The 26,187-nt window shown below is 53.0% G+C and overlaps 1 protein-coding gene across 1 annotated transcript; it reads left to right on the top strand.

Moving 5' to 3' along the window:
* The first annotated feature begins 5,378 nt into the window (after nt 1-5,378).
* Nucleotides 5,379-24,328, top strand: NARF (nuclear prelamin A recognition factor). The gene is made up of 11 exons (XM_035025707.1): nt 5,379-5,522; nt 6,903-6,983; nt 8,959-9,102; nt 11,648-11,780; nt 14,173-14,307; nt 16,654-16,772; nt 18,076-18,205; nt 19,314-19,377; nt 20,241-20,378; nt 21,031-21,188; nt 22,799-24,328. Exons 1-11 carry the CDS (start codon nt 5,496-5,498, stop codon nt 23,038-23,040), a joined length of 1,371 nt encoding a protein of 456 aa, XP_034881598.1. The 5' UTR covers nt 5,379-5,495; the 3' UTR covers nt 23,041-24,328.
* Nucleotides 24,329-26,187: the final 1,859 nt, after the last annotated feature.

The following is a 26,187-nucleotide window of genomic DNA, read 5'->3' as shown; positions in this document are numbered from 1 at the left end:
TGGCCGCCTCCCATTGGCTGGGCTGTGGCTGCCTCCATTGGCTGGGCAGTGGCCCTCTCTCATTGGCTGGGCTGTTGTCGGAGACTTGCAGTAGGAAAGACAGTTTTCTCCAGGAAAACCTTGCAATGGCCACGGAGGTGGCCTACCTGCTCCACCAAAACACCACCTTCCCTTACTGCGGAAAGATGAGGCCCGAAGCAGGACTCAATCCCGTGGTCCCTGGTCAGGACCCTAAATTGCCTTTCCAATTCTGAGCAGATGAAGGGAAGGGCCCTCCCTGAAACAGGAGAGCCTCCACCACAGTCACTGCCCACCTCCCCGAGTGCTCTCCAAAGCGGGCGGTCGAGGGCCATGTGGGGTGCTGGAAGAACAGAGGAGAGCTTCGGTTCCCATCGTTCTTCTTGTTTATTCTCCATGTGTTTTATAACTTACATAAAATGAGTACAACGGTGCATAGTCCTTATAAAGAAATACATGTACATCGGTGTGCATAACCCTAGAAGATTTCCCAATATAAGCACATGATCAAAAATTTGGAAACGACTTTTTTACTTTACCAGTCTGCTTCAGATACTCTCTGCCTGTGGTTCCCAAACCTGAGCAGGCATGAGAATCACCGGGGAGGTTTTTGAAACACAGGTTGCTAGCACCTGTTCCCAGTGGTGTGTGGGAGCGTAAAATTTAGATGTTGCTAATACTGCTGGTCCCGGAGCCACACTTTGAGACCATTACTCTTGCTGCAGCAAAACTGGGCAGCGTCTGAACACAGCAGGCTCCCTGACCTGACCCCTCAGCTCACATTCCATCTTCCTGAAATGGACTTCCCCTACACCATCTTGAAGGTCTATTTGAATTGTCAGTACCTTCTTTAAGTCCTTCCTGCTTGCTGCAACTGGAAGTGATCTTATTCCTCAGAATTTAGGTAGAACTGAGATGATACCCAGGAAATTCTACTTTGCGTTACATTTTATTTGCATAATTTCACCTTTTCTACTAGATTATATGCTATTTAAAAATGAAGCCTGCACTGGACTCTTACAAATGTTAAATGTGTGAACAAATGACAGTTAATTTGGTTAGAATCCTGCTGAATATTGGTAATAGCAAGACCGGAAATACAATATCCATAAATAGGGGACTGGGTGAATAAAACTGTATATTGTGCCAATTATTAATGCATTCTATCTCAGCTCTAAATTCAAACTTCATTGCCTGATCCATGAAAATGGATCTGAGCCCTCTATTTTTTGTGTACTCTCTGGCATGATGCTAAACTTTGTCAATAGAGGGTGCTGGAGAGACACTGCAGGAGGAAGAGCTTTTCTTCCTGCTTCTGCTGTGCTGGGTCTGCAGGCTCCTGCAGCCCCCAGGCCTTCTCCAGCATCCAGCTCTTACAGTGCACACTGGTCAGCAGTAACCAGTACCCACCAGCTTCCCCTCACAACCCCTTGAGTGGTTTTGTAGAAAAGTACCTCTAGTGAGATCCCTTCTGTGGAAAAAAACCTTTCCCCAGCACCCTGCAGAGAAGATTTCCAGCAAGTTCCATCACTGCGACATCTGACAGCTTCTCTGCCATCCAGTGAGCCAAAGGCGGCCTTCTCCAACAGTCTAGATCTCATCCCTGGGGATAGTGAGCTCCTCATTGTCATAGCCCTGGTTGGGGTGGTTGTGGTTACTCCTTGTTTCTTACAATTCTTGCATTCTTTATAGTCTCATTTCTCTTTACTGGCCAATCCCTCACTCCAATCCCCAGTTATTGCTAATAATTCTTTATATTAAACTCTGTTCAAATTACTGTGTGCTTTCTCTCTCCTGATTGGACCCTGTGAAATACATATATCCTCACGAAGGAATGAGGAATATCTCTATACATTGTTATGGCATGCTCTCCAGCATGTATTGTTGAATGAAAAAAGCAAGATGGAGAAATGTGTGTAAGGTACTATCACTTAAGAAGGGGGTGTACAGGATGCAAATATATATTGAAATGTAATATGTAAAATGTGTTTTTATTCTGCATAGTAGAGTTAGTTAGCATAGTGTGAGACTTTTTACGTACGTAATAGGAGACCATGCAAATGAGTATGTTAGGTAGGTACTACTGGGAACCAGGAATTTCAGACAGGAGTAATGGATGTGAGGTCAATAAGATCAATTATTTAGAACCCTATATTCCTGGATTTGAATTAGAAGGACCAGTGTGAGTTCATAATGTATTTTGCTTTAAAAAATACATGTGTCCTCATGCTGTCCACTGAAAAGTCCTGGAAACAATGACCAATGCAGTAGCAATGAGCAATTCTAGGATCCATTCTGTGGTTTTTAAATACCAATTCCTACTAAAGGAACCAGGCTTTTTGGAGAAAGGACTGATTTCAAGTCTAAAACAGGAAATGTACAAGCAAATGTATCAAAAAGCAAAAGGACTGTTAGCATTTGAGCATCTTTTCAAAAAAATTTTGGAGCCTAGCTGAAGAGATTCTCTTTGCGAAAAAGAAAAAAAGAAAAAAAGGGTTTGAGTATCAATAAGAACAATAATTCAAATGAATTGAAAATCTTCAACCATTTAAATCCATAACTCTTGGGGCACCTGGGTGGCTCTGTCAGTTAAGCGGCTGCCTTCAGCTCAGGTCACGATCCCAGGGTCCTGGGATCAAGCCCTGTGTTGGGCTCCCTGCTCCGCGGGAAGCCTGCTTCTCCCTCTCCCTCTGCCCCTCCTTGTGTTCCCTCTCTCACTGTGTCTTTCTCTGTCAAATAAATAAAATCTTTTTTAAAAATCTGTAACTTTTTTTTTTAAACGTGAAACCCAACATGGGACTTGAACTCACAACCCTGAGATCAAGATGCTGAGCTGAGATGCTCAACCGACTGAGCCACCCAGGAGCCCCCAAAATCCGTAATTCATAATGATCTATTTTTAAATTCTTTGTTCACTTTCAGAGGATGCTGAGAAAGGAACTTGGATGATTTTTTTTTTTTTTTTTTTTACCAATTTATACATTCATCTTACCTTTCTTTATAAAACTTACAACAGAGTAACCAAATAGTGGATGAGAGGAATTTCTCATTATGAAAGTATTCCTGGGGCGCCTGGGTGGCTCAGTCGTTAAGCGTCTGCCATCGGCTCAGGTCATGATCCCAGGGCCCTGGGATCGATGGGCTCCCTGCTCAGCGGGGAGTCTGCTTCTCCCTCTCCCCCTGCTTGTGCTCACTCTGTCTCAAATAAATAAATAAAATCTTTAAAAAAATATATTCCTGCTAATAAATTAATAAGAAATGGTAGGATTAAAACACTGCTGTCATGAATGAATGGATCTATGCAGTTTTATCAATGGGTGCTAATTAATATCACAGGAAGGAGTTAGTGTAGCCTCCTGATGGAATTACACAACAACATCTATGAAACAGTCTTGCCAAAAAATTTAACCTGGGATCAAGGCACAAGAAGATTCGACTACTCTTTCCTGGGAATTCAGAGGACAAGGGTATACTAAAGGACTCCAGAAGGGTGCAGGCAGCAATTCTTGGAAACCCTACAGCCAAACCACCTGACTTCTTTATAATGATATGCAAAGCGAAAGAGAGGGAGTGGATGGAATCTACAAAATTAAACACACACACAGCCTTCAGACACTGTAGTGTCTTTGCAACTTCTTAGTGAGCCTCAAGTTATTTTAAAACAAAATGATTTTTTTAAGAGACAGGAAACACACAAACCAATGAAAATATTGGACTCATTTAGGTCCTGATTTAAACTAAAAAAGGGGGGGGGTGCCTGGGTGGCTCAGTCGGTGAAGTGTCTGCCTTCGACTCAGGTCATGATCCCAGCATCCTGGAATCCAGTCCCGCATCAGGCTCCCTGCTCAGCAGGGAGTCTGTTTCTCCCTCTCCCTCTGCCTGCCACTTCCCCTGCTTGTGCATTCATTCTCTCTCTCTCTCTCTCAAATAAATAAATAAAATCTTTTTTTTTAAAGGGATCAATTTAGGGAAACCTGGACACTAACTACATATTTGATGAAATTAAGTAATTGTAATTGGTTTTCACACATGGTAATTAATGGTATTGTGGTTATGTTTCTAAAACAATAACAAGAAATATACAAATGACAACCTAAAATTATCCTCTTATTCCTGCTGAAAATTGAGGGAATGTGTTTTCTGAGAGGTGCCAACATACATTTGAGTAATGTAGGGGTTAGACCTTCAGATTTTAACTTATGCATTTGTAAAAAGCTGTATGAACCACTATAAATTATGAAACTGAATCAAGGAAACCTCCTTTAGGAGGGGTTGGGAGCAGGCAAAGGAAGCTCTCCCCCCAACACTGTTCTCAACTGCAGACCCAGCAGGAACCTTGCAGGTAAATACTACCTTAGCCACTACTTTACTACCCCAGCAGGAGGAAGTTAGGTTTCCTCAAGCCCAGGCAACAAGCCAGTCAATGAGAGGCAGGCACAGCTCAGCCCTCGAGAAGCCACTATTTTACTCCAACGGCCTTTTTGTTTACAACAGCCCCTCCCAACACCCCCTTTCCTCTACAGAAGTGTGCTCCTCTCCTTTGTTCTCCCGACTTGCCTATGGTTTGGGTGTAGCTAGCCTGGTCTGGATTGCAATTCTCTGCTATTCCCAAATAAACCCAACTGGTAAAATGACTGGCAGCTTTATTTTTAAGGTCACCAGTTGCTTTTATTATGGCCCACTGAACTTTCCTAGGCATGCTTCTCATTTCTGATCATCCTGCAAAGAGCAGACACTGATTTTATAAAATGTTTATTTTCATTATTATGAGTTAAACATTTTCGTTTTAACCCTGTAGCTGGTGTCATTTCTCCCAGAAACAGTAACTACTCATTATTTGCGAAGCAGGTGCCCGATCATCCACACACCTGCTGAGAGCATCTAGTTGACTCTACTTCACACCCACCTTCGAGCTCCACCGAGGCGCCACGTGGTGCGCATTCGCGCGTGCGCACTGCCGCCAGGCCCGGCCTACGTGACGCGCCTGCGGGCGGCAATGGCGATGGCCTGGCTGAGTCTGGAGACAGGCTTAAGGTGGAGCCAAGCTGGCGGACCAGACGCCCCAGGACAACTCAGGGTCGCCTCCTGGAGAGGATCTGCCTGTCAGCCCCGTGCCGCCCCCGACCCGCGAGCCGCCGAAACGGACGAGACGACCCGCCGGGCCTCCCGGGCGTCCGCCGCTCTCCGCCCCCGCGCGCTCCGATTGGCTCCAGGGCCTGGCCCGCCCCTTCCCGGGGCTGTCATTGGCCTAGGCGGAGACATGTGGGCGGGAGCCGCACCGCACTATCTGCACTCCTATTGGTTTAGTGTTGTGACCCGCCCCTTCCCGGCGCTCTCATTGGTCAAGTGGAGACGCTGGGGGTGGTGCCGTGCCGCGGGTGACTACAACAAAGGGCGGCGGGCGCCGGGCGTCTGTGACCGAGTCTCCCGGTGCTCCTCTGAGGCCGAACCCTGGCCCCTCGCCTGCCCCGCTCCAGATGAAGTGTGAGCACTGCACGCGGAAGGTGGGCCCCGCGCACTCGGGGCCGGGAATCGGTCCGGCCCCGATGGGGCTGCTCGGGGTCATGGGGGTCGGTCCGGCCGGAGTCAGGGAGTTGGGGTCAAGGGGTCAGTCCGGCCGGGGTCGGTGCTGCTCGGGGTCAGGGGGTCAGTCCGGCTGGGGTCGGGGCTGCTCGGGGTCAGTCCTGCCAGGGTCGGGGCTGCTTGGGGTCAGGGGGTCGGTCCGGCCGGGGTCGGGGCTGCTTGGGGTCAGGGGGTCGGTCCGGCCGGGGTCGGGGCTGCTTGGGGTCAGGGGGTCGGTCCGGCCGGGGTCGGGGCTGTTCGAGGTCGGGGGGTCAGGTTGGGTCGAGGTCGGAGCCGGGGGTCGGAGCTGCCTGCAGTCACCGACCTCCGGGAGCCCTGGTGCCCAGAGCGGGCGGTGCGGGCCGTGGCGCCGTCCCGGGTCCCCCGGCCCCCAGTCCCCCGTCTCCGGGATCAAACGCTCCGGGCTCCTGTGCGTCCGCGTCATCTCGCAGACTTGGTCTCCTGTGTGACAACTGGTTGGGGGTTTACTGGGTAGAGGGCGACTGCAGGTGGTTGGTGAGCTGCGGACACTGAACCTGCCAGATGCCAGCGCTACTGCGGGTCAGGTTTCGTTTCCAGGTGCCTTGTAGTCACGTTACATTTGGGCTCATGCTTGGTCTTTCCAGTTCTCAGTGCACTTGTTTGTCCTTTCTAAATATGTTTGAAGCCAAAGGAAAAAAAAAGCAAAACAGAAAAACTAACTTTTGTTACCACGCAGGGCAGTCATAGCGAGCACAGTTCTTGATGTGGATGATTGAAACACTGATCAAACCATGTTTTTGAGGAGTTTTTATACAACTTACATGATTATGGTAACAAAACAAGAATGTAGGAAGGACAGGGCCGGTCCTCCGCTCCACCTGGGTGACCATAGTGACCGGGGTAGCCTTCCACACTTGCTTCTAGGCTGATAACGTAAAGAGCCATTCATTGTGGGGATGGGGATTTTTTGTTTGTTTTTTCCAAAAATTAGAGCATGTAAATATTCCATCACTTCCTCTTTTTTTTTTTTAACATTATACGGAGATACATTTTCAAAGCATTACACATAATCCTAGTTCATCATATTCTAAATATAACAAGTATCCAGGCTGTCGGTGTTGATTTACCTGTTGGTGGAAGGCCACATTGCTGCTAGTTTTCAGTTACTGCAAGGACACGGATAGAGGAGGGTGTGCATGTGTGTCCACAAGTCCAGGTACTTTTGTTTTTGTAGAGAGGATTTCTGCACATGAGGTTAATGGATCAGAGTGTACATACATCTTTTTAAATTGAGAGAGTCAGATTAAAAGTACTTTTTTATGTTCCTTTGCTTTTTCAAGGAATGTAGTAAGAAAACAAAAACCGAGGACCAAGAGAATGCTTCAGTTGACATACCAAGTCTGGCTCAGGAGAATGGAGAGGCAAGTAATTTCTCAGTTTTGCATTAGCCTGGAGTAAATGGCTGGGGCTGTTTTTCTCCTCTTCGAGGGCTCATGTCCCTGGCACACCACTGCTCTCAGAAGATCCTAAAGTGGTGCCCTGGGCGGGGGTGGGGTGGGGGGGTGTTTGCCGTGGGCATGCTGGGTGGTCATTCCTAGGCATGTGACCTTTGGGACAGAAGTGCCCAAGAGCAAGTGTTCTCAGAATACACCCAGCCAAAACAAACTGTGTGAAGAACAAAGAAAAATACCATCTTCAGTCATTGATTAGAAATAGTGGTATAATATTTAAATTTCCAACTTTTTTAATGGAAAGTTTCATTCTGTAAAAGGGGAGTTTAGGTAGGTAATTTAAAAAGTCATTCAAATCTCATGATCCTGTAAGTTTGTTTTTCTAGTGGTTTCTTCTCTAACTTTGTTCTTGAGAGTTTAAATCCCTCTTAGCTAGTGGTGATGGTTTGAGTTTACTGGGTAGGGGAGGTCACTCTTCCCTTGGAAAGGACTGGTACTGACTTCACTAGTGGAGAGCTGGCAACGTGGACAGCAGCAGGTTTCGCTTTAGTCTGGTGACCCCGACACAAGGTCTGGACTGACAGGAACTGATCTAGTCCCTCTCGTACCAGCTCTGCACTCTGGCAGCTGTAGGGCTCGGCAAGCAGCAGATGAGGCAGGCACCCAGGGTTCAAAGGCAGAAGAAGCAGGGAGTGCCTGGCGCCTCCCACACCTGCCCTCTGGCCACATCACCTCGGACAGACATCTAAACCCGGGAGCCCCAGTTTCCTTATCAGTGACCTGGGGAGTTGGGTTCCTTCTCTCCCAGGGCTGTGGTTACGCAGAGATAAGGTGTGTGCACAGCCTCAGCAGGCGTCCTGCCAGCACAGTGGGCGGCACCCCCGTAGGGTGAGCAGGTCAGAGGAGGGGTGCACACAGTGGTCTAGAGGAGGGGACAGATCATATGGGGGGGCGGGTGATGGAGGCAGGTGGTTTAAGGTGGCTAGAGCAGGGGAGAATGAGGGAAAGGGCCTGGGAGATGGGGTGGTGGGGCCTGGGCAGGCCACCACAGTGGCAAAAGCAGGAAAGAGGATGCAGTGCAGGAAGCTGAGTGCAATTTGAGTTCCACAGGCACTGAGCTCTCTGTGGGATGGCGGTCTGGAGCTTGGGAAAGGAAAGAGCTCCGCTGGAGGTGAAGGTTGGAGAGGTGTTGGGGGCTGGGGGAGCTGACACTGTTTTGGGAAGTGAGGCTGATTGGAGAGAAGGCAGTGGACAGGACAGTCTTCTGCAGAACGCACACGGGGGCAGAAGGAACAGGACAGGTGGGGAGGGACCAGACCTGGCCCAGGAGAGCCTGCAGAAAGAAGGACTGTGTGGTGCCCAGCACACGGCAGGGAGGAGGTCCTGGGAACAGCGCGGAGTGTGCTCACAGACACCTCTGCAGGGACAGAGGGCCAGGATTCTCTGAGGAGCATGGCATTATCTGCTGGGCCCCAGCTCTGTGCCAGGCCCTGTGCTCCAGACCCTCGGAGTGGCAGCTCTGGACCCACCTGGGAGCTGGTTAGAAGTGCAAACTCTTGGGCCCCATTCAGACCTCCTGAAGCCAGGCTACCAGCTTCCTTGGGGAACCATGGGCCTTGATGAGTCACCAGGGAGTACAGAGCAGACTGAGAGTGGGAATCCCCGAGGGCAACACAGAAGGGGACATAGGGAAGAGAGGCGCCGGGCCAGCTCCTGAGACACAGGAATGTAGATTTCTTCCACCATGTGACAGTGCTGTCCTGCTCCCACCCTGGATTGTCATCTGTGTGACTCCTTGGTGTCATTGTGGTGTTCTATGGCCCTCCGGCTTTGTGTTGTCTAAGGTGTCCATGTTCTGTGTTGGTCTCGTGCTGTCATTCTCCCTAGAGAAGCACATGTTAGAGTCTTTATTCAAGAATCAGACCAAAACATCTTTCTTTTGTAGAAGGGGGAATTCCATAAGTTGGCTGATGCCAAGATATTTCTGAGTGACTGCCTGGCATGTGACAGCTGTGTGACTGCTGAGGAAGGGCTCCAGGTTTCCCAGCAGAATGCCAAGGACTTCTTCCGTGTTCTGAACCTTAATAAGGTAGGGCTCCTGCTTGGGGCGGGGGGGTGGGGGTGGAGGTGCGGCATGGAAGCCTCTGCTGGGCACAGCGTACATGCCTCGGCCCTGGCCCTATGTCCCTTGCTGGAGTCAACCCTCTCTAGAGCCCCCCACCCAGGGTCACGTTCCCTCACCGACATGGTAGGACTCGAGGTCCCTAGTCTGTTCCCAGAGGCAGGGCTCTGGTCTGATGGGCTTGTCAGGCTGGGGCAAGGCTGTGGTCCCTCAGCTCTCCTGCAGAGCTGTGTCCCTCAGCTTTGGACAGGTGAAAGGAAGGGCAGATGAGGCAGAGGGGCTGAAGCGCACACCTGCGTTTGCCCCTTGCTCACGGCTGCTCACAGGAAGCGCTCTCACACCCCACCCTGCCTGCAGCAGTGCAGGTGCCTCTGGGAGACCCCCCCGCCGTCTCGGTAACAGTTGGTATGCCCGAGCAAGGCAGAGTCCGTGAGGAGTGTGGGCTTCACATGGGCACCCAGCACAGAGGACAGAGCCAAGCAGTGTTGTGCGTGTTTGCCACCACCCCTGTGGCGTGTTCCTGGCACATCAGCATTTTTAGGCCACGGTTTCAGAGAGAAATACATGTCTTTCTGTTGTCAGCATTGTGTCTCTTCCCTTCCTGGTGGTCAGGTCCCCCGGGAGGTCCATGAGCAAGCGGCAGTCCCCACCTGCTCTTGCCTGTCCTCCTCTGAACAGAATGGCTTTAGCTCCCCCCACACTAACATCTTGATTCAAACTTCAGTGGGAAGTTTTACTATTAAGTAGATGTTTATAGAAACTTCTGGTAGAAATGCATACCAATGAGCATTTCAGCTACAGAAACTGGCATAAAGAATAAGGAAATGGTTATTTCAGGAAACTGGACATAGGGGAGGTTCTGGGTTGGTTGAGTCAGCTGCTCATGCAGTCACACTGCAATTTCCCTTTCTGTGCTCTGCTGCCCTTCGCCCTGGGCTCAGTCTGATCCCCTGCTGGTCACAAAGCAGCTCCCTCAGGGGAGGGGACGTTTGAGTGAGAACGGAGTGAGGCCTGGAGACCTCCCTGGCAGGGCATCAGATAAAAGGATTGGAAGCACTGAGTCTGGCTTCTGGAGCTGGGGACAGACCACCCTCTGCCCTGCGTCTTCTGTTAGTAACTGGGACTCACACCGATTCCTGCTTCCACCGATTCACACTCTCTCCCGATTCCTGCTTCCACATTTCTGTTGGGATGCATTCAGAAGCAGGAATCACGCCGCCTTTCCCACATCCAGTTGGGCCTGCATGCCCCAGCTGTGAGACCAGACCAATCCTCAGACCTGTGGTGGAAGGTTTGCCCCCAAATGCCACTGTTCGGGTTTCCACTTTACTAACTGGCTGACAACGTCTGACCCACACAGCTCTGTCATGGTAATCCTGTATCTGCCCTAGACTCCAGGTTAGAGGGTCACGGGGGAGACTTTCTAATGCCAGCATCCTCGCCTGTGCTGCTCTCCTGGGTTATTGTGTTGGCGATGAATTGTTCATATTTTTCCAGGGATTCCTTGAGCCGCCAGTATCCATTTTGGTTTCAGGATGTCGATAGCCTTGTGGTTTCATGTTTGTACGGTGTTTTTTTAAAAAGATTTTATTTATTTGTCAGAGAGAATGAGCACAAGCAGGGAGAGTGGCAGGGAGAGGGAGAAACAGGCTCCCCACAGAGCAGGGAGCCCGATGTGGGGCTCGATCCCAGGACCCTGGGATCATGACCTGAGCCAAAGGCAGACGCTTAACGACTGAGCCACCCAGGCATCCCACACAGTATTTTTTAGAACAGTTTATAGAAGGTGAGAATGATCCACTCCTTAAAAATATCCTACAATTTGGGGAGCCTGGGTGGCTCGGTCAGTTAAGCGTCTGACTCTTGGTTTCGGCTCTGGTCATGATCTTGGGGTCATGAGATCGAGCCCTGCGTTGGGCTCTGTGCTGAATGTGGAGCCTGCTTAAGTTTCTCTCTCTCTCCCTCTGCCTTTGCGCCCCCCCTCCCCGCCGTTCTTTCTTCTTCTCTTTCTTAAAAAAACAAAACACACACACACATACATACATATATGTATACGTGTACGCAAATATATATATCCTATAGTTTGCCAGAATGACCAGGGACTGAGGCCTCTTTGGGGATAGATCTCTGGACACTGTTTCAGTGTGTATGTATTTTGTTCTAATTGAAACATATTGGTGTGTGTGTATTTTTAAATTGTTATTGGGTCATTTCAGTTATTTATGGGCCAATATTGTAATTTTTTTTTCCTTTAAAATTATCCACTTTCATTCAGGTATTCGCATTTATTGATAAGAGTATTGTTTTTAAAAATTGACAAAATCTCTTGGGATGTCACACTTTTTAATCCTAATTTTTTTCCGTTTCCTTAATTATACTTGCTAGTGCACATATATTTTATCAGTGTTCTCATAGAGCACTTACTCGTTCTGTGTGACTGGATTTTTCATCATGGTGTCTTACTTCACTCTGTATGCACCACACGTGTGACGCTCTTCTCTGTTTCTCCCAGAAATGTGATACCTCACAGCACAAGGTGCTGGTCGTGTCCGTGTGTCCTCAGTCTCTGCCTTACTTTGCTGCCAAATTCCGCCTCAGTGTGACTGATGCATCTAGAAGACTCTGCGGCTTCCTCAAAAGTCTTGGTGAGGCACCTTGATATTGTTGTGAGTCTACAAGGCCAGCTTACAGCTGTGCTTTGTGTCTCCAGAGTTCGGCTCCCAGGGGCACAGCCTAGACCAGACTTCCACAAGCACCTCAAGAAATGTAAGAGGACCTACCTCTGACCCGCGATAGGCGGGTGTCCCTCACCCCCTTGCTGTGCAGACGGGTGTTGTGTGATGTCTGTGGCTGGCCCTCCAGGAGCAGCAGGTGATGGGGTGGCGGGGACACGTAGGAGGCTCCTGCGCTCACTGAGGAGTATGGTCTCGCCCCGGCTCCCAGGGCCCATGGAGGGCATGTGATAGAGCATCACATCTGCAAGATGACTGGCATCTGGTTTCCCAGGATGCTCTCTGAAGAGCAGAGCAGGGAGGGAGTGGGCTGTCTCCTGTGCACAAAAAAGGAAGATAGTCCCTCTCAAATATGCCCAAGAGCTCAAATGTGAATGAGCTGGAATGGTACCATCCAAAGTAGCAATGAGAAGGCTTCTGTGTCATCCACTGTTGTTGGACTGCTCAACCCCGAGCCCCCACCCCACCCCACCCCACCCTCTGTGGAGGGTCTGCCCCCCGGGGTGTCCTCACGCACACGACCACCAGGCGGGCTCAGGAGAGGAGAACTGGAGGCATTCTTCAACATGAGCTTCAATTTTTCTGCAGTGGCTTCTTTTTTTTTTTTTTTTTTAAAGATTTTATTCATTTATTCATGAGAGACAGAGGGAGAAAGAGAGAGAGAGGCAGAGGGAGAAGCAGACTCCCCGTGGAGCAGGGAGCCCAACACAGGGCTCCATCCCAGGACCCTGGGATTATGACCTGAGCCAAAGGCAGACGCTTAACCGACTGAGCCACCCAGGTGCCCAGTGGCTTCTTTTTTTAAGATTGATTGATTTTAGAGAGAGCGTTTGTGCAAGCACGTCAGCCGGGGGAGGGCCAGAGGGAGAGGGAATCCCAAGCAGACTCCCTACTGAGCACAGAGCCCAACACGGGGCTTGATCCCAGGACCCTGAGATCATGACCTGAGCCAAAACCAAGAGTCGAATGCTTAACCAACTGAGCCACCCAGGCACCCTGCAGTGGCTTTTAAAGACCTAAACACGTGGGGGATTACTAATAAAATAAGGTGACACTTGGAATAAACACCTGCTCCTTAGAGCACTTGGCGTCGACTGGTTTCTCCACGCACCGCCTGCTACCAAACTAGGCCACAGCTATGAGCATGGGTGTAGTCATTCCTTCATGCTCGTGATCTGAAAAAGCTTCAGGTTTTACCAAAGTTCCTAGATACTCTCTCTTCTCATAGTGAAAGGTCCTATTTGGGGAGAGAATTTTTTAAAGTAAAGAGTTGGGCATTATATGTTAGTAAAACATATCCATAGGCAAACTGACTTAAGGTGATACTTTCAAGATGATACTTAGGCATTATAATGTTTCTTTTTAAGAAAAATTATCTGGCTGCAGATTATTTAATCTACTTTGTTCAAATTATTAAAAGTATATGTTTTGTTTCAGGCTTATGTGCCAATATTAAAAAAATTTATTTTTAAAAGATAGCTAAAAAGAGGCACCTGGGTGGGATAGTCAGTTAAGCCTCCAACTCTTGATTTCGGCTCAGGTCATGATCTCAGGGTCCTGGGAGTAAGCTCCACGTCGGACTCTGTGCTCAGTGCGGAGTCTGCTTCTCCCTCTCGCTTTGCCCCTCCCCCTGCTTGCACACTCTCTCTCAAATAAATCTTTTTTTAAAAATGCTAAAAGCTTAAAAAAGAAGAAAAAAGATAGTTACAAATCAGCATAAAAATTATGGCCATCAGAAAGGTTTGGGCTGGGGACGCCTGGGTGGCTCAGTTGGTTAGGCGTCTGCCTTTGGCCCAGGTCATGATCCCAGGGTCCTGGGATCGAGTCCCACATCAGGCTCTTTGCCCAGCAGGGAACCTGCTTCTCCCTCTCTCTCCCTCTGCTTGTGCTCTCTCTGTCAAATAAATAAAATCTTAAAAAGAAAAAAGAAAAGAAAGGTTTGGGCTGCCAGTTTATTTAAAGATACCAAGGATCATCACAGACTGGAATCTAACCACTGACTGGAAGAGAGTGCTGCTGGTATCTTATAATCTTCCGTTAACTTTGTGGCTACTGTGAGGTGTTTACGTAAGTGTAGACGTAGAGAGGACGAGAGGAAGCAAGAGAGAAAACACACATATTTTCTTATGAAAAATGATCCACGTTTATTGTTTGAAGGAAAAGGTAAGACAGTCCTGGGCTTATGCCGTTTGTGGAGCAAAGGAGGTGAGAGGGAGGCACAGAGCTCGGGGGTGCTGTGGAGTCTGCAGACTCCAGGGGCTCCTCCGTTAGGTGATGAGAAGCTGACGCGCCCTCTTTCCTGCAGGGGTGCACTATGTCTTCGATACAACAGTAGCAGCGGATTTCAGCATCCTGGAGAGTCAGAAAGAGTTCGTGCGTCGATACCAGCAGCACAGTGAGGAAGAGCCAGCGCTGCCCATGCTCACCTCCGCCTGCCCAGGTGAGCGCCCAGGGCCAGTTGCCGCGCCTCCGTGTGCCAGAGGCACCATTTCTCACGGGTCTGCGTTAGGGGCAGGAGCAGAGATGGGTGAGGTCAGAGGTCACAGGCCCAACACACTGGGCGTCCTAGACCAGGAGGGAGTGGAGTGCTGGTGGGGACCCCAGCAGGTCCACCCCAGAGCCCCCCACCTCACTCAGCCCCTGCTTGGTGCACAATGGCCACCTCCGCCCCCTACCCTCCCCCCCGCATCTGGCCTGGTACTTGCTGCATCCGCATCCAGGGTCTTGAGCTCTTCAAGTCTGTTCATGTGTAGGTTTGGAGCTTCTAGAATGTTCTTCCTAGATGATGATGCACTTTCCCTCAGGAGTTCTTTATACCCAAGTATGTCAGAACTCTAACTAGTTCAGGTTCATGTCATCTCTCAAGTTCAGGGACATGAGGTGAGATTTGGTTCAAAACTAAACCTTGTCTACAATCAGCATTGTCCTCTTTGCTTCCCTACGACAGGGTAAAGAGATGAAAGCAACATCAAGGTCAGATGATCTGACCTGGCAGATAGAATCAGGGCTGTGGGCAGTCCTGTGCTGGCTCGCTGGGCATGGCTGTCTCATGCGGGGCTCCTAGGTCTTGGGGTGTGCTTGCTGCCCACACACTGAGGGATGTCTCCTGTGGGGTGTACCTCTGCAGAGCTCCTGGGTGCCTCGTGCCAGGCCACTTCTCCAAGCACGTCCCCCCTTGTCCCGTCCCGTCAGTGGTGGCCCGGGGGAGGGGGTAGTCTGCAGTTCTGCAGGGAAGGGCCAGCGCCCAGGTAGGACGTGGGTGCTGTTGTCATCCCCATGCTGCTGTGAAGCCCACGGTCACTTCTCCGTTCTCGTGTCTCCATGGGAGCCAGCAGGGGCTGTCCAGGCCACAGGCCGGTGGGTCTGCCCCCGGGCAGCGTTCAGTAACAAGTTCCTGATAAGAGGTTTCCTCAGGAAAGTGCTAACCTGTCTGGTTTCAGATGCAGGGCGCCGGGGGCCCTGGGACCCTGGTTCCTCCTCCCCGTCCCTGCTCAGTCCTCTGCCCCACAGGCTAGGCATCCTCCCTGGGCCCCAGCCCTTACCTCCTGCTAAACGTTGCCTGCTGTGTGGTGCCCCTGGCCAGCCCACAGCAGCTTGCCTGCAGCACAGAGATGCCATCTGCCAGAGAGCCGCGTCTGGAGGTGCCAGCCTGGTACTAAGGCCAGGGTGGGCGAGGCCTTGCCAGGCCAGACTCGCAGTGCGTGGGGCCTTGGGCCCCCAAAGGCCCACTGTTTTTGGCAGTTTTTTGTTTTTAATGTTGAGAGGCAAGGGATAAGGAGAGTCCCTCCATGGTGAATGCTGTGAATTGTGTAAGACTGATGAATCACAGACCTGTACCCCTGAAACAAGTAATACATCATATGGTAATAAAAAAAAACAGAGAGTTCCTCCAGGGACCGTTCTCTAGGAGCTTCTGTGGGTCACCGCAGACGTTTCCTGTGCACGCTCAGGCCTACATGCAGGTGATGGTTACGGGGTTTGAGTTTGTTCAGAAGGGATTGTCACGTCGTCTAGCACTCCTGCTGCTCTCCTGGCCAGGAGTGGTCACGGGAAGGCAGCTGGCTGTCCCTGGGGTCTGGTGCGCAGCTTCTCACTCTGCCTCTGTGCTCCCCCGTGATGCTGTGGTGTGCACACCTGTCCATGGCGTCTGCCTCTCTCCAGGCCATGCCTAGGAGGCGAAGGATGCGGGCTCTGGCTCCCGCAGGTCTGACCCCTGTTCCCCCTGGACGCCCCAGCAGTAGGGGTGAGCCCAGAGGGCACAGCGGCCTTCGGCAGCTCAGGAGATGCTCAGTACCAGGCTGCGTGCTTAGGCGTAGAGCATGTTGCTATTTCTCACCGTCACCTGGGCGTGTGAAATTCTGTCCTTGCCCTAAAAAGTGGGCAGTTGTTGGCTGTTAACTTCCAATAGGTGAGTGAAGCTGGGTGGGCTTTGTGGCTGCTGATGACAAGAACAGCTCTGCAGTGGGCACAGCCGAGTGGGGGCCAGTGCCCTGGGAAGATGCTCCTCTGAGCTTGTTCTCCTCTTTGGGGGGATCCAGTGTACCAGTTTTCACTTCCTTCCACTCCATCCTCTCTGGTCAAGGGCTGGCAGGGGCATCTTCCAGTCTAGGGCATATGCACCTAGGGTCCTCGGGGCCCAAGGTGCCACGAATTCCCTGGGACGTCATGTGAAGAGGTGTCTGGCTTTACCCCGAGTGACGGGGTCTGGGAGCTCAGAATTCCTTGTGTGTGACAGAAAGGAGAAGGAAGCCACTGTGATTAGGTGACAGGACCGTTCTCTCCCCAGGCTGGGTCCGATACGCCGAACGGGTGCTGGGCCACCCTGTTACCCCCCACCTCTGCACCGCCAAGTCTCCCCAACAGATCATGGGCTCTCTGGTAAAGGATTACTTCGCCAGACGGCAGGTAAGCTGATCACCTCCTACAGGGCAGCACATGGGCTAGGAGATGGGGGACGTTCCCACCGGGCACATCCAGGGTGGTCTTGGCCCTAGACCGAGTGGAAACACTGTCTGTCCTGGTAAGCGACGGGGGGAGGCCCTGGCCTTGCCCCCGGAGATGCTTGCAGTGAAGGAGGCCCTGTGTGGGGTCCTGGCCTATCCCCCAGACCACAGTGAGTAGGCATGTGACTCCCTTAGCCACTTCTGCCTTCACATGATGGGAAAACTCCCAGCCAGGCTCCTAAAGACCTTCCCACGTCCCTCACCTGCCCCAGGTCCCCCCTGTGGGTGGCACCCCATGTTTAGCTGGCCCCTGTGCTGTCCCTCCCCACTGCAGGTCCCCAATCAGACCCCCTGCATGCCATCCAGGGCCGCCTCAGGAACCCTGGCAGAGGCCAAGCCTGGTTCCTTCCAGAGGTCCCCGACACCCCAGTGGCGCCCATGATGTGGCCCCCTCCTGTGGTCGCTTCCCCAGTTGCCAGAGTGCCCACGGTCCTCCTCAGTCAGAGGATACATCTCTCCAGGGAACCAGTTGAGGTCTGGCCCTGGAGAAACTGGAGAACACAGCGATAATAGGGACCCCACAGACCCAAAGCCGTTTAGGAAGCCACACGCCTTTGACACCCTTGTTCACTTTGGGGGCAGAAAAATGAACTTTGGGACTTTATCCCTCGTGCTTGCCCTGCCCCCACTGTTGGGGGAATCCAGGAGTGTGCCAGTCCTCGAGGGTCACTGGTCCTGTGGGCCTGCTGAGGGACAGCCGGGCACCGTCCTCGGGCTTTGCCCCGAGTAGGGCCTTTCTGCCGAGGCCACTCGGCAACTTCCCGCTGCTGGTGTGACTGCCGATTCCAGCTCAGCCTCAGGCACCACAGGGCCTACCCGAATAGGTGTCACTTGGGAAGCTTCCAGAAAGTTGGAGGGTCAGCCAGCCCGGGCGACTGTCCAGCAGTGGCTTATCCTTAATGGTGTTTGGTCAGCGTGTGCATAGGTCTGGGGGGAGGAAGCTGGTTCAGCTCTCTGAGCTCTTCCCCGGCGTCTCAGGCTGCTGGACCTTCCGGGCTCTGGGTGGCTTGGCCCCGAGGTGGGCGATAGTGCGGCTGCGAGCGCAGGTCGCAGCTTGGTCTGCAGGAGGCTGGGCTCAGATCCACAGTGGCCTCAGCACGTGCGAAAGCACCTTGGTCGGGGTGGGGGGGGTTGTGGGTACCAGCTTTCAGCTGCCCCTCCTCACTTCCCCATAGCCCCAAGCAGGGTTTGCTCTTTCTCCCCAGAACCTGTCCCCCGACAAGATTTTCCATGTTATTGTGGCTCCTTGCTACGATAAGAAACTGGAGGCCCTTCGAGAAGACTTTCCCACGGCTTCCCACGGCTCCCGGGGTGCTGACTGCGTACTAACCTCAGGTGAGGGGTGGGCGGGCTGGGTACGACTGGGGCCTCTGGCCGGTCGTCCTCCGAGGTCACGACAGGACCCCCGAGGGCTTGACTGCAGGGAAGTGGAGGGGGCAGCGCTCGCACAGCGTGGAGAAGTCCCATATGAGACGGAGACCCTGCCGACAGCAAACATGCACCTGGCAACACAGTGAGGTTTTCTCACTTAGAGTCAAGCTGGGGGCCCGTGGTGCTCCAGTGACTTTGCCGGCAGCCCCCGTCCAGTGTGCCTGGCGGAGGGCCTGCCGCAGGTTCTCTGTGTGCTGGGTGGAAATGATTCTCTGGTGCCCTCGAGCTGCTCAGCGGAACGCTGCCGTCAAGGCGTGGCTTTCGTCTGCTAACCCCGAGCGGCTGCACTTCAGACCCCCGCACCGCGTAGGCAGGGCGGCCAGCTCTCGGGGACAGTGACTCCTGGGCGTGGGTCCCCTGACCTGAGACTCCAGCAAGAGGACCGCTGTGGAAGGGCCCCCAGCACACAGGCCCCGGGGGAAGGGAGACAAGAAGGCATCTGCTTACCTGGTAAATGGCGGGTTTTCGTGAGAACCATAGGCAGGCCTCTATCTTGAATGCAGAATCAGTTTTACTGTTTTTCTCACATGTTAAGTCATCTTGTGTGCATGCAATGCCATGGCGGTTGATGTAAACATTCGCTTACACCGCTTACACCCTGGTGTAAAGGGAAGTAGGACAGTGGTTCTGATTCTCGGTTCATCTCTGTGCACATCACCATGCGCTATGTAAATGCAGCCACTGTGTCTTGGTGCTCTGTCCACAGGCAGCTATACCCGAAAGTTTTCTGCTTCAGAAACAAAAACACGGAGAGACTGTTGGCAAAATCCCTTGTTTCAAGGGCAGAAGGAGGAGTTGGACTCTTCTCTTACATTTTATCAGAATTTTTCACATATCAGTGTTCTGCTGCCCTCTGTAAGAGTGACAGTGCCCAAGGGCACCTTAACAGAAGCTCCTGTGCGGGAGATAATCTTGGAAGCAGCTCCGGAGGAAGCGTGATGTCCTGCCCTCCTCACTTCCATGGGCTGGGTGGGTCCTTCCATGGTGCCTCACGCCTCTTCTTTGTCTGTAGGTGAAATCGTTCAGATAATGGAGCAAAGTGACCTCGCAGTGAAAGACGCTGCCGTTGACACTCTGTAAGTGACTTTTGCAGGCAGGGGCACCTTGTCGGTGGCCTCCCTCCTTCATGATGAGGCCGTGGGCGGCAGAGAGATGGGGGTGTGGGGGGCCCCCTGACCTGGGGTTGCCACTTGCTGTGTTGTGGCTCGGCCCCCACCACGACCCTAGGCCATCTTCCCAGCTCTCCGGTGGAACATGAGCGGGGCCCTGGTGTGCAGTGCCACCGATTGGGGGTGTGGGGAGTTGGGTTTCCGTAGGGATACTTACATGTCCGCACCCTCCACTTCTGAATTCCATGGGTCCCTGGCATTGTGTGTCTGGGCCTGCCTGAGGCTGGGTCACCTCTGGGGAAAAGCAGCTCCCTCGGGTCCCTTTGCACCAAGAACAGCAGGCCAGGGTTCTGCTGTCCTGGTAATCCTCACCGATGACCAGCACTCCCACCACATGCATGTCTTAGGCTCCGCGCAGGGCGAGCGTGGGCTGCTCGGCAGTCACAGCCCTTTTGTGGAAGGCTGCCCTGAGGTGTATAGAATTGAAGGCGCTTCAGTGCCTGTGGCCTGAGCCTGTCCTTGTTCTTTTCCCGACTGGGGCACGTGCACACGCTCTCGGTGGCCCTCAGATTCCCAGCTCTGTCCCAAGTGTCCCAGGTGTCGAGGTTTGGGGGACACACTGATGGTGCAGCAGATAAGGAGTAGCCAGCCAAGCGCACGGAGTGGGGCTTCGGCATCGGGGGCACGGATGACTGCTGTGCTGATCTTTAAAACTAACCTGAGATCCTTGCCTGAAGTCTAAATATCTGTACAGAATTTCTCTTTTCGCGGCGGATCCTACGCCCGTGGCAGTCTGACTCCTTATTGCTGTTGCTCTTCCGCCTGGCAAGGTTTGGAGGCCTGAAGGAGGAAGAGGTGAGGCGCCATGACGGAGCCAGCTCTGACGGGTACCTGGCGCACGTCTTCAGGCACGCGGCCAAGCAGCTGTTTGACGAGGACGTGGGCGAGGTCACCTACCGTACCCTGAGGTCTGCCTGTGCGGTCAGCACTGCTGTCGGGCACACTGCCCAAAGCTGGGGGCGTGCGCGCGGGTGTGAGCTGGGTGGGGGGCTGTCTCATTTATAGGGCTTGGAATGGCCAAGACCAAAAAGCCTTGTTTTCGTTCGGGTCTTTCATTTTGCTAATGCTTCAAACTTAGATTAGAAAATGATTGTCAGCCGTAGAGGAAGGACTCTAGATTAAAATCATTTTGTTGGGGCGCCTGGGGGGCTCAGTCGTTGAGCGTCTGCCTTCAGCTCAGGTCATAATCCCGGGGTCCTGGGATCAAGCCCCGAGTTGGGCTCCCTGCTCAGCGGGAAGCCCGTTTCTCCCCCTCTCTCTGCCTCTGCCCCTCCTCCTTGCTTGTGCACTCTCTCTCTCTCTGTGTCTCAATTAAAATAAAAATCTTAAAAAAAAAAAATCCAGGGGCGCCGGGGTGGCTCAGTCTGAGCGTCTGCCTTCGGCTCAGGTCATGATCCCAGGGTCCTGGGATCGAGCCCCACATCGGGCTCCCTGCTCAGCGGGGAGCCTGCTTCTCCCTCTCCCACTCCCCCTGCTTGTGTTCCCTCTCTCGCTGTGTCTCTCTCTGTCAAATAAATAAAATCTTAAAAAAAAAAAAAATCCACTGTGTTCATCTTACAGAAACAAGGACTTCCAGGAGGTCACCCTTGAAAAGAACGGGGAGGTTCTGTTACGCTTCGCTGCTGCGTACGGCTTTCGAAACATCCAGAACGTGGTTCTGAAACTGAAGAAGGGCAGGTTCCCGTACCACTTCGTGGAGGTGCTCGCCTGCCCTGGGGGTAAGACGCGGGGTCTGGGCCACACTGCCCCCACAGACCTTGAGGAAGCAGGCCCTCGTGGGCTACCCCAGGCCTTGCTCGGTTCTGACAGCTTTGTGGGACTGTGGATGCTGCGCTGGTGGTTGTGACACAGTGGTCCCTCTCCTCCCCTTACCACATAGCAGAAGAGCTAGGTGTCCCCTTAGAACGTCCCTGGGGACAGAGTCCCAGAGAAGAGCCGCTGCTCGGGTGGCACCAGCTGAGAGCCTGATCTTGGTTCAGATGGCCCCGCCGGTAGCCAGGTTCTGTCCTGAGTGATGGATTGGTTGGGGGCGGTGGGGAAGACCAACGAGAGGCACCAGGGCAGGGTCCCACGGCAGAGGCCAGGGACTTGCTGGTAGAGTAGGTATGGGTGTCCGGGGAGAGGATGCTATGGCCTCCAGGTGGCTGTGGGGCCACCTGTGCCCTACTGAGTGGGGAAGGCCCACAAGATTCAAGCCTGCCTAAGGAGAGGAGGCATGGCCGGGGTGCTGGCGAAAACCTGCCGGCTTCAGGGGAGGGCATGTGGGGGTGTGGAGGAACTGACACAGTGAGGATGAGGAGGCAGTGGTGAGCTGGGTCTGCGGTGGAGGGGGTAGGGTGTCCAGCTCCCCTGAGCCACGGGTGGGGGCCGGGCAGACTCACCTGTGCCCTAACAGCGGGGGAGCCGGGGCCAGGGGTCTGAGGACAGGAGCAGACCTTGGGAGAGTGGGCTCACTGGGAAAGTGAGCGGAGTCACCTGCCATGGCTGAGTGTCTTCGAGATTTGAGATCAAAAGTGCAGCTGGGTGGAGGGACGCCTGGATGGCTCAGTGGGTGAAGCGTCTGCCTTCTGCTCAGGTCATGATCCCGGGGTCCTGGGATCAAGTCCCGTGTCGGGCTCCCTGCTCAGTGGGGAGCCTCCTTCTCCCTCTGCCACTCCCCCTCGCTCATGCTTTCTCTCTCTCACTCTTTCTCTCTCAAATGAATAAATAAAATCTTTTTAAAAAGTAAAATAATGAAATCTTTTTAAAAAAAGTGCAGCTGGTGGGTACTGCCAAGGGACAAGTGGAGAGGGCCTTGGCCAGGGTAGCAGTTTGCTACAAATGCTTTTAAATCAACTTAACCGTATAAATCATGACATTATTTAATACATTTGGGAGTAAACAGCACCAGGACGTGGGAGTTGGACCCTTTATCCAGGCTGTGGTGCCCGGGCGCATGGGCTCTGGTGCGGGGTTGTGGGTCCCCGCCCCCTCCCCAGTCCCGCCCAGTTGGGGACCCACGCCCAGAGGCTTTATGAGACGCTAGTGGTGTGGCTTCCCGTTCGCAGTCTTCCTGCTCTTCTGGAAGTCCAGATCTGCGTACACAGCCAGCCATTTCTAGAGGCTGGCAGCTTACTTCACTTTTAGGTAAAAAAACGTTTCCTGGATAAGGTATGTAGGTAAGAATCGGAAGCGTAAGGGGCTGTGCGCCTGTAACCTGGGGTTCTTGAGGCCTCGGGGCCCACACGTCCAGAGTCAGCTGCACACCACTGCTGTTCCTTTCCTGCTCCAGAACCATGCCCTTTAAAGCGAACGGAGACAAAGCATAAGGTCCCTGCTTGTCTTTCAGGGTGTTTAAACGGCAGAGGCCAAGCCCAGACCGAGGATGGGCGTGCAGACAAGGCGCTGCTGCGGCAGATGGAAGGCATCTACGCGGACGTCCCTGTGCGGCCCCCTGAGACCAGCGCCCACGTGCAGGAGCTGTACCAGGAGTGGCTGGACGGGGCCGACTCCCCCAGAGTCCAGGAGGCCCTGCACACCATGTACCAGGGCCCAGGGCTCCCTGCGGTCAGCCGAGACATCAAGTGGTAAAGGTCGACCTGGCCGGGAGGCAGGCTCCGTCAGCTGCCCGGGGAGGGAGGCGCGGCTGAGCGAGGGCATCAGACACACTGCAGGGAAACCGCTCGGCTTCTCAGCTGCTACCTTGGTTTTCAGAATTCTCTACCCCTGTTTGCTGGGGGCTCCCTCGCTGTTTGATGTGGTGCTATGTCTTCGTGACGTGTGCGACTGGAATATTTTGACATGAGAGGAGGATTGCCCCAATTTAAGTATTCTTTTATCTTAAGACTGAAAAATATCCCAAAGAACAAGAGTGAAGACAAACTATTATCTTTTAGGCCTAAAAAAAATCCAAAAAGTGTCCTGGGAAGAGCTAGGACCCCAGAAGTTCGGGTTCATGTGCCTCAGATCACGGGAGGAGATGACAGGAGGCGAGCCGCTGCAGGGCATGTGGGGCTGCAGTCCACAGTCTGCCCTAATCGGCTCTTATTTTTACCCACTTATATTTCTCCTGAAATGTTTTTGCCAGAATGTGAGTCAATTGCATCCTTCTGGAATCGGGGGCTGGTACACAAATCTGGGTTTCCAGGTTTTCTGGCCACAGTGGTCCACGTCTCTCACTGCTGGGCTGCCAGAGAGCGGCAGGTGGCAGCCCCTCCCGGGACCAGACCGCCGACCTGGGGGCCCTGTGGGTGCTGCTGCTGTAGGCCCCAGACACGCGCCTGTTCATTCAGCCACTGAGGTGGACTCACCTTGAGGCGGGGAGGCCTGGCAAGGCTGCCAGGTACCTACAGACGGAAGGACAGAGATGGGCTACCCATGTAAGCCAGGCCGTGCGATCGAGAGGCGGTCACCTCCGTCCCTCCTGGTCCTGCTGCGGTCACACCTCCCCCCAGCCTGTGCTTCTTCAGGGGCTCTCCTCCTGCAGCCCGTGCTGCTCCTGTGAGCGCACCTTAAGGAGGAAGAGGGAAAGCAGTTGACCCACAAACAGGGCTTGCAAGCAGCCAGAAATGTACGGAATCATGGCGCTCCTTGTCCGCGCGTGTCCTTGAAATGAAAAACCTCTGCCAACGGCCTGGAGTTGGATTTTCAAAGCACTTGGATTTTATTAACACGAGTGATGATGCTCCTCTTGAACCCTCCATGCCGTAAAGCCTCCGCGGGCTCCATTCCCCTCATCGTGTTCTGTATCGTGTCGTACCAGTGTACCTGTCTGGGGTGATAGCTGGGTATTGTGTGAAACTGTGTATTTCTTTCAGTCTGTTCATAATCGGGTTCATCCTCTACGGTAACTGATTATGGAATAAACAGTTGAAGCGTGGGTCTGTGTGTGGAGAATCCGTGAACCTGCTGCTTCTCCCAGCCAGGGGCCAGGGTGTTGTCACACGGGGCGCGCCCTCCCTCACCTCGCCTCGCACTTCTCCAGCCAACAACTGGCTCAGAGCAGGAGAGCTGTCCTCCTGTGTCTCCTCAGTGGGCCTACAAAGCCACCAGCCAAGTGTGCGGTCAGTTCCTCTTGCTTCAAAAGCAGCCCCTTCCAGCTCCAGCAAAGACCTCCGGTGGCCAGAGCCTGACAGACTGGGGGTTATCCCACGGGGTGTTGGGTCTCCTCCGCAGCTCATCTTGGGTCATGGCCACCTTCGTCCTGACTCCAGCCAAACGTGCAGAGAAGAGGGGGCGGCCCCATGGCCAGGCTGGGCTGATGCCCACAGCGTGTCTGCTAGTGAGCAGTGGGTCCCAGTGTGAGGAGGAGGACAGGGTAAGCCCAAATTGACATCACACCCAGCGGCCACTCCATAGGCATGCTGTTATCAGGGCTACAGTACTCCGAGTCACCACCTAGCAGACCGGGAACGTGTCCAGCAGGTTTGCGTGCGTGTTGGTCATCGTGGCGAATAGCTCTGCCCTCCAGTGCCCTGCTCTGGACCATATCAGAGCCCAGATTTTTAATGCCATTTCCACCTGGCCTTAGAGCTTGGGCCAATTCCCGCCAGTGTAGACACCGGTCCCTCCTCTTCAGCTCTGCATGAGTGAGGAACAGAACGCCTGTTGCCTACACCATCAGTTTGATGCTGGCCGAGGATGTGGAGCAAGGGCACTGCCTGTCGCAGGCTCTCAGGTGGTGCCGCTGACGGGAGGCTGTCCTGTGGCCTCAGCTGCTGGCCCAAAGCTGAGCAGCAGACTTTGGACACTTGTCCGCAGTGGAAAGACCACTGACTCACACTGAGTCTAGGTCGGATGTGTTAGGTGAGGGAACCGAGGCCACTTGGCCAACAACATGGGCTCCCTCAGCTCGGGGGCCCAACCTTGGTACTTATGTGCACCTCCTTCCACACAGGCGTTGGCTTTGTTCCCAGCCGGCCAGAGCACTTGTCTAAAGCAAGTGAACCCCAACTCCTGTGTTCAGGGAAGCAGAGCGTATGAGGTCCTTTTGGACAGACTGGCACCTTTTTTTTTTTTTTTTAAGATTTTATTTATTTATTTGACAGAGGCAGTGAGAGAGGGAACACAAGCAGGGGGAGTGGGAGAGGGAGAAGCAGGCTTCCTGCCGAGCAGGGAGCCCGATGTGGGGCTCGATCCCAGGACCCTGAGATCATGACCCGAGCCGAAGGCAGACGCTTAACAACTGAGCCACCCAGGCACCCCCAGACTGGCACCTTATTTTCTGAATAAGGATAAGCCAGATATTTCGAAAACGAGGAGCAAGTGCCAGGATGGAAGACTGACTTGAAAACTGAATACACATCCATGCACATCCCCGTATCGACCTGCACACGTATACGTGCACACAGATACGTATACAGGTCTACACACTTCTGTGCACTCAGATGCACACACGTACACATAAACATAGACCTAGGAGTTTGTACTGGTGTCTGCGAGAAGGGCAGGCTCCCGCCCAGCAGCTGGCAGCTTCACTCTTGGGAACCTTCCCTGAGCGGCACCGCACACAGGTGCCCAGTGGGCAAGTACAAGACATTCTTTAGGACATTTGCATTAAGAGTAAACAACCTGCAACACCTAACGAGGTTCCTTGGTGGAGAATGGTTAAGTAATTGTACATCCAAACGGTGGGATTCGAGAGGCAGTTAAAACAGATTTTTTTTTATGCACAAATAGGGAAATACCTGCAGTATGTCACCAAGGAGGCCTCAAAATAGGCCCCTGTCATAATACGTG

This window comes from Mirounga leonina, unplaced genomic scaffold (genome assembly GCF_011800145.1).
Source record: "Mirounga leonina isolate KUSES-001 unplaced genomic scaffold, KU_Mleo_1.0 Mir_197, whole genome shotgun sequence".
Taxonomy (NCBI): Eukaryota; Metazoa; Chordata; class Mammalia; order Carnivora; family Phocidae; genus Mirounga; species Mirounga leonina.
This window is presented reverse-complemented; position numbering and strand designations above follow the sequence as displayed.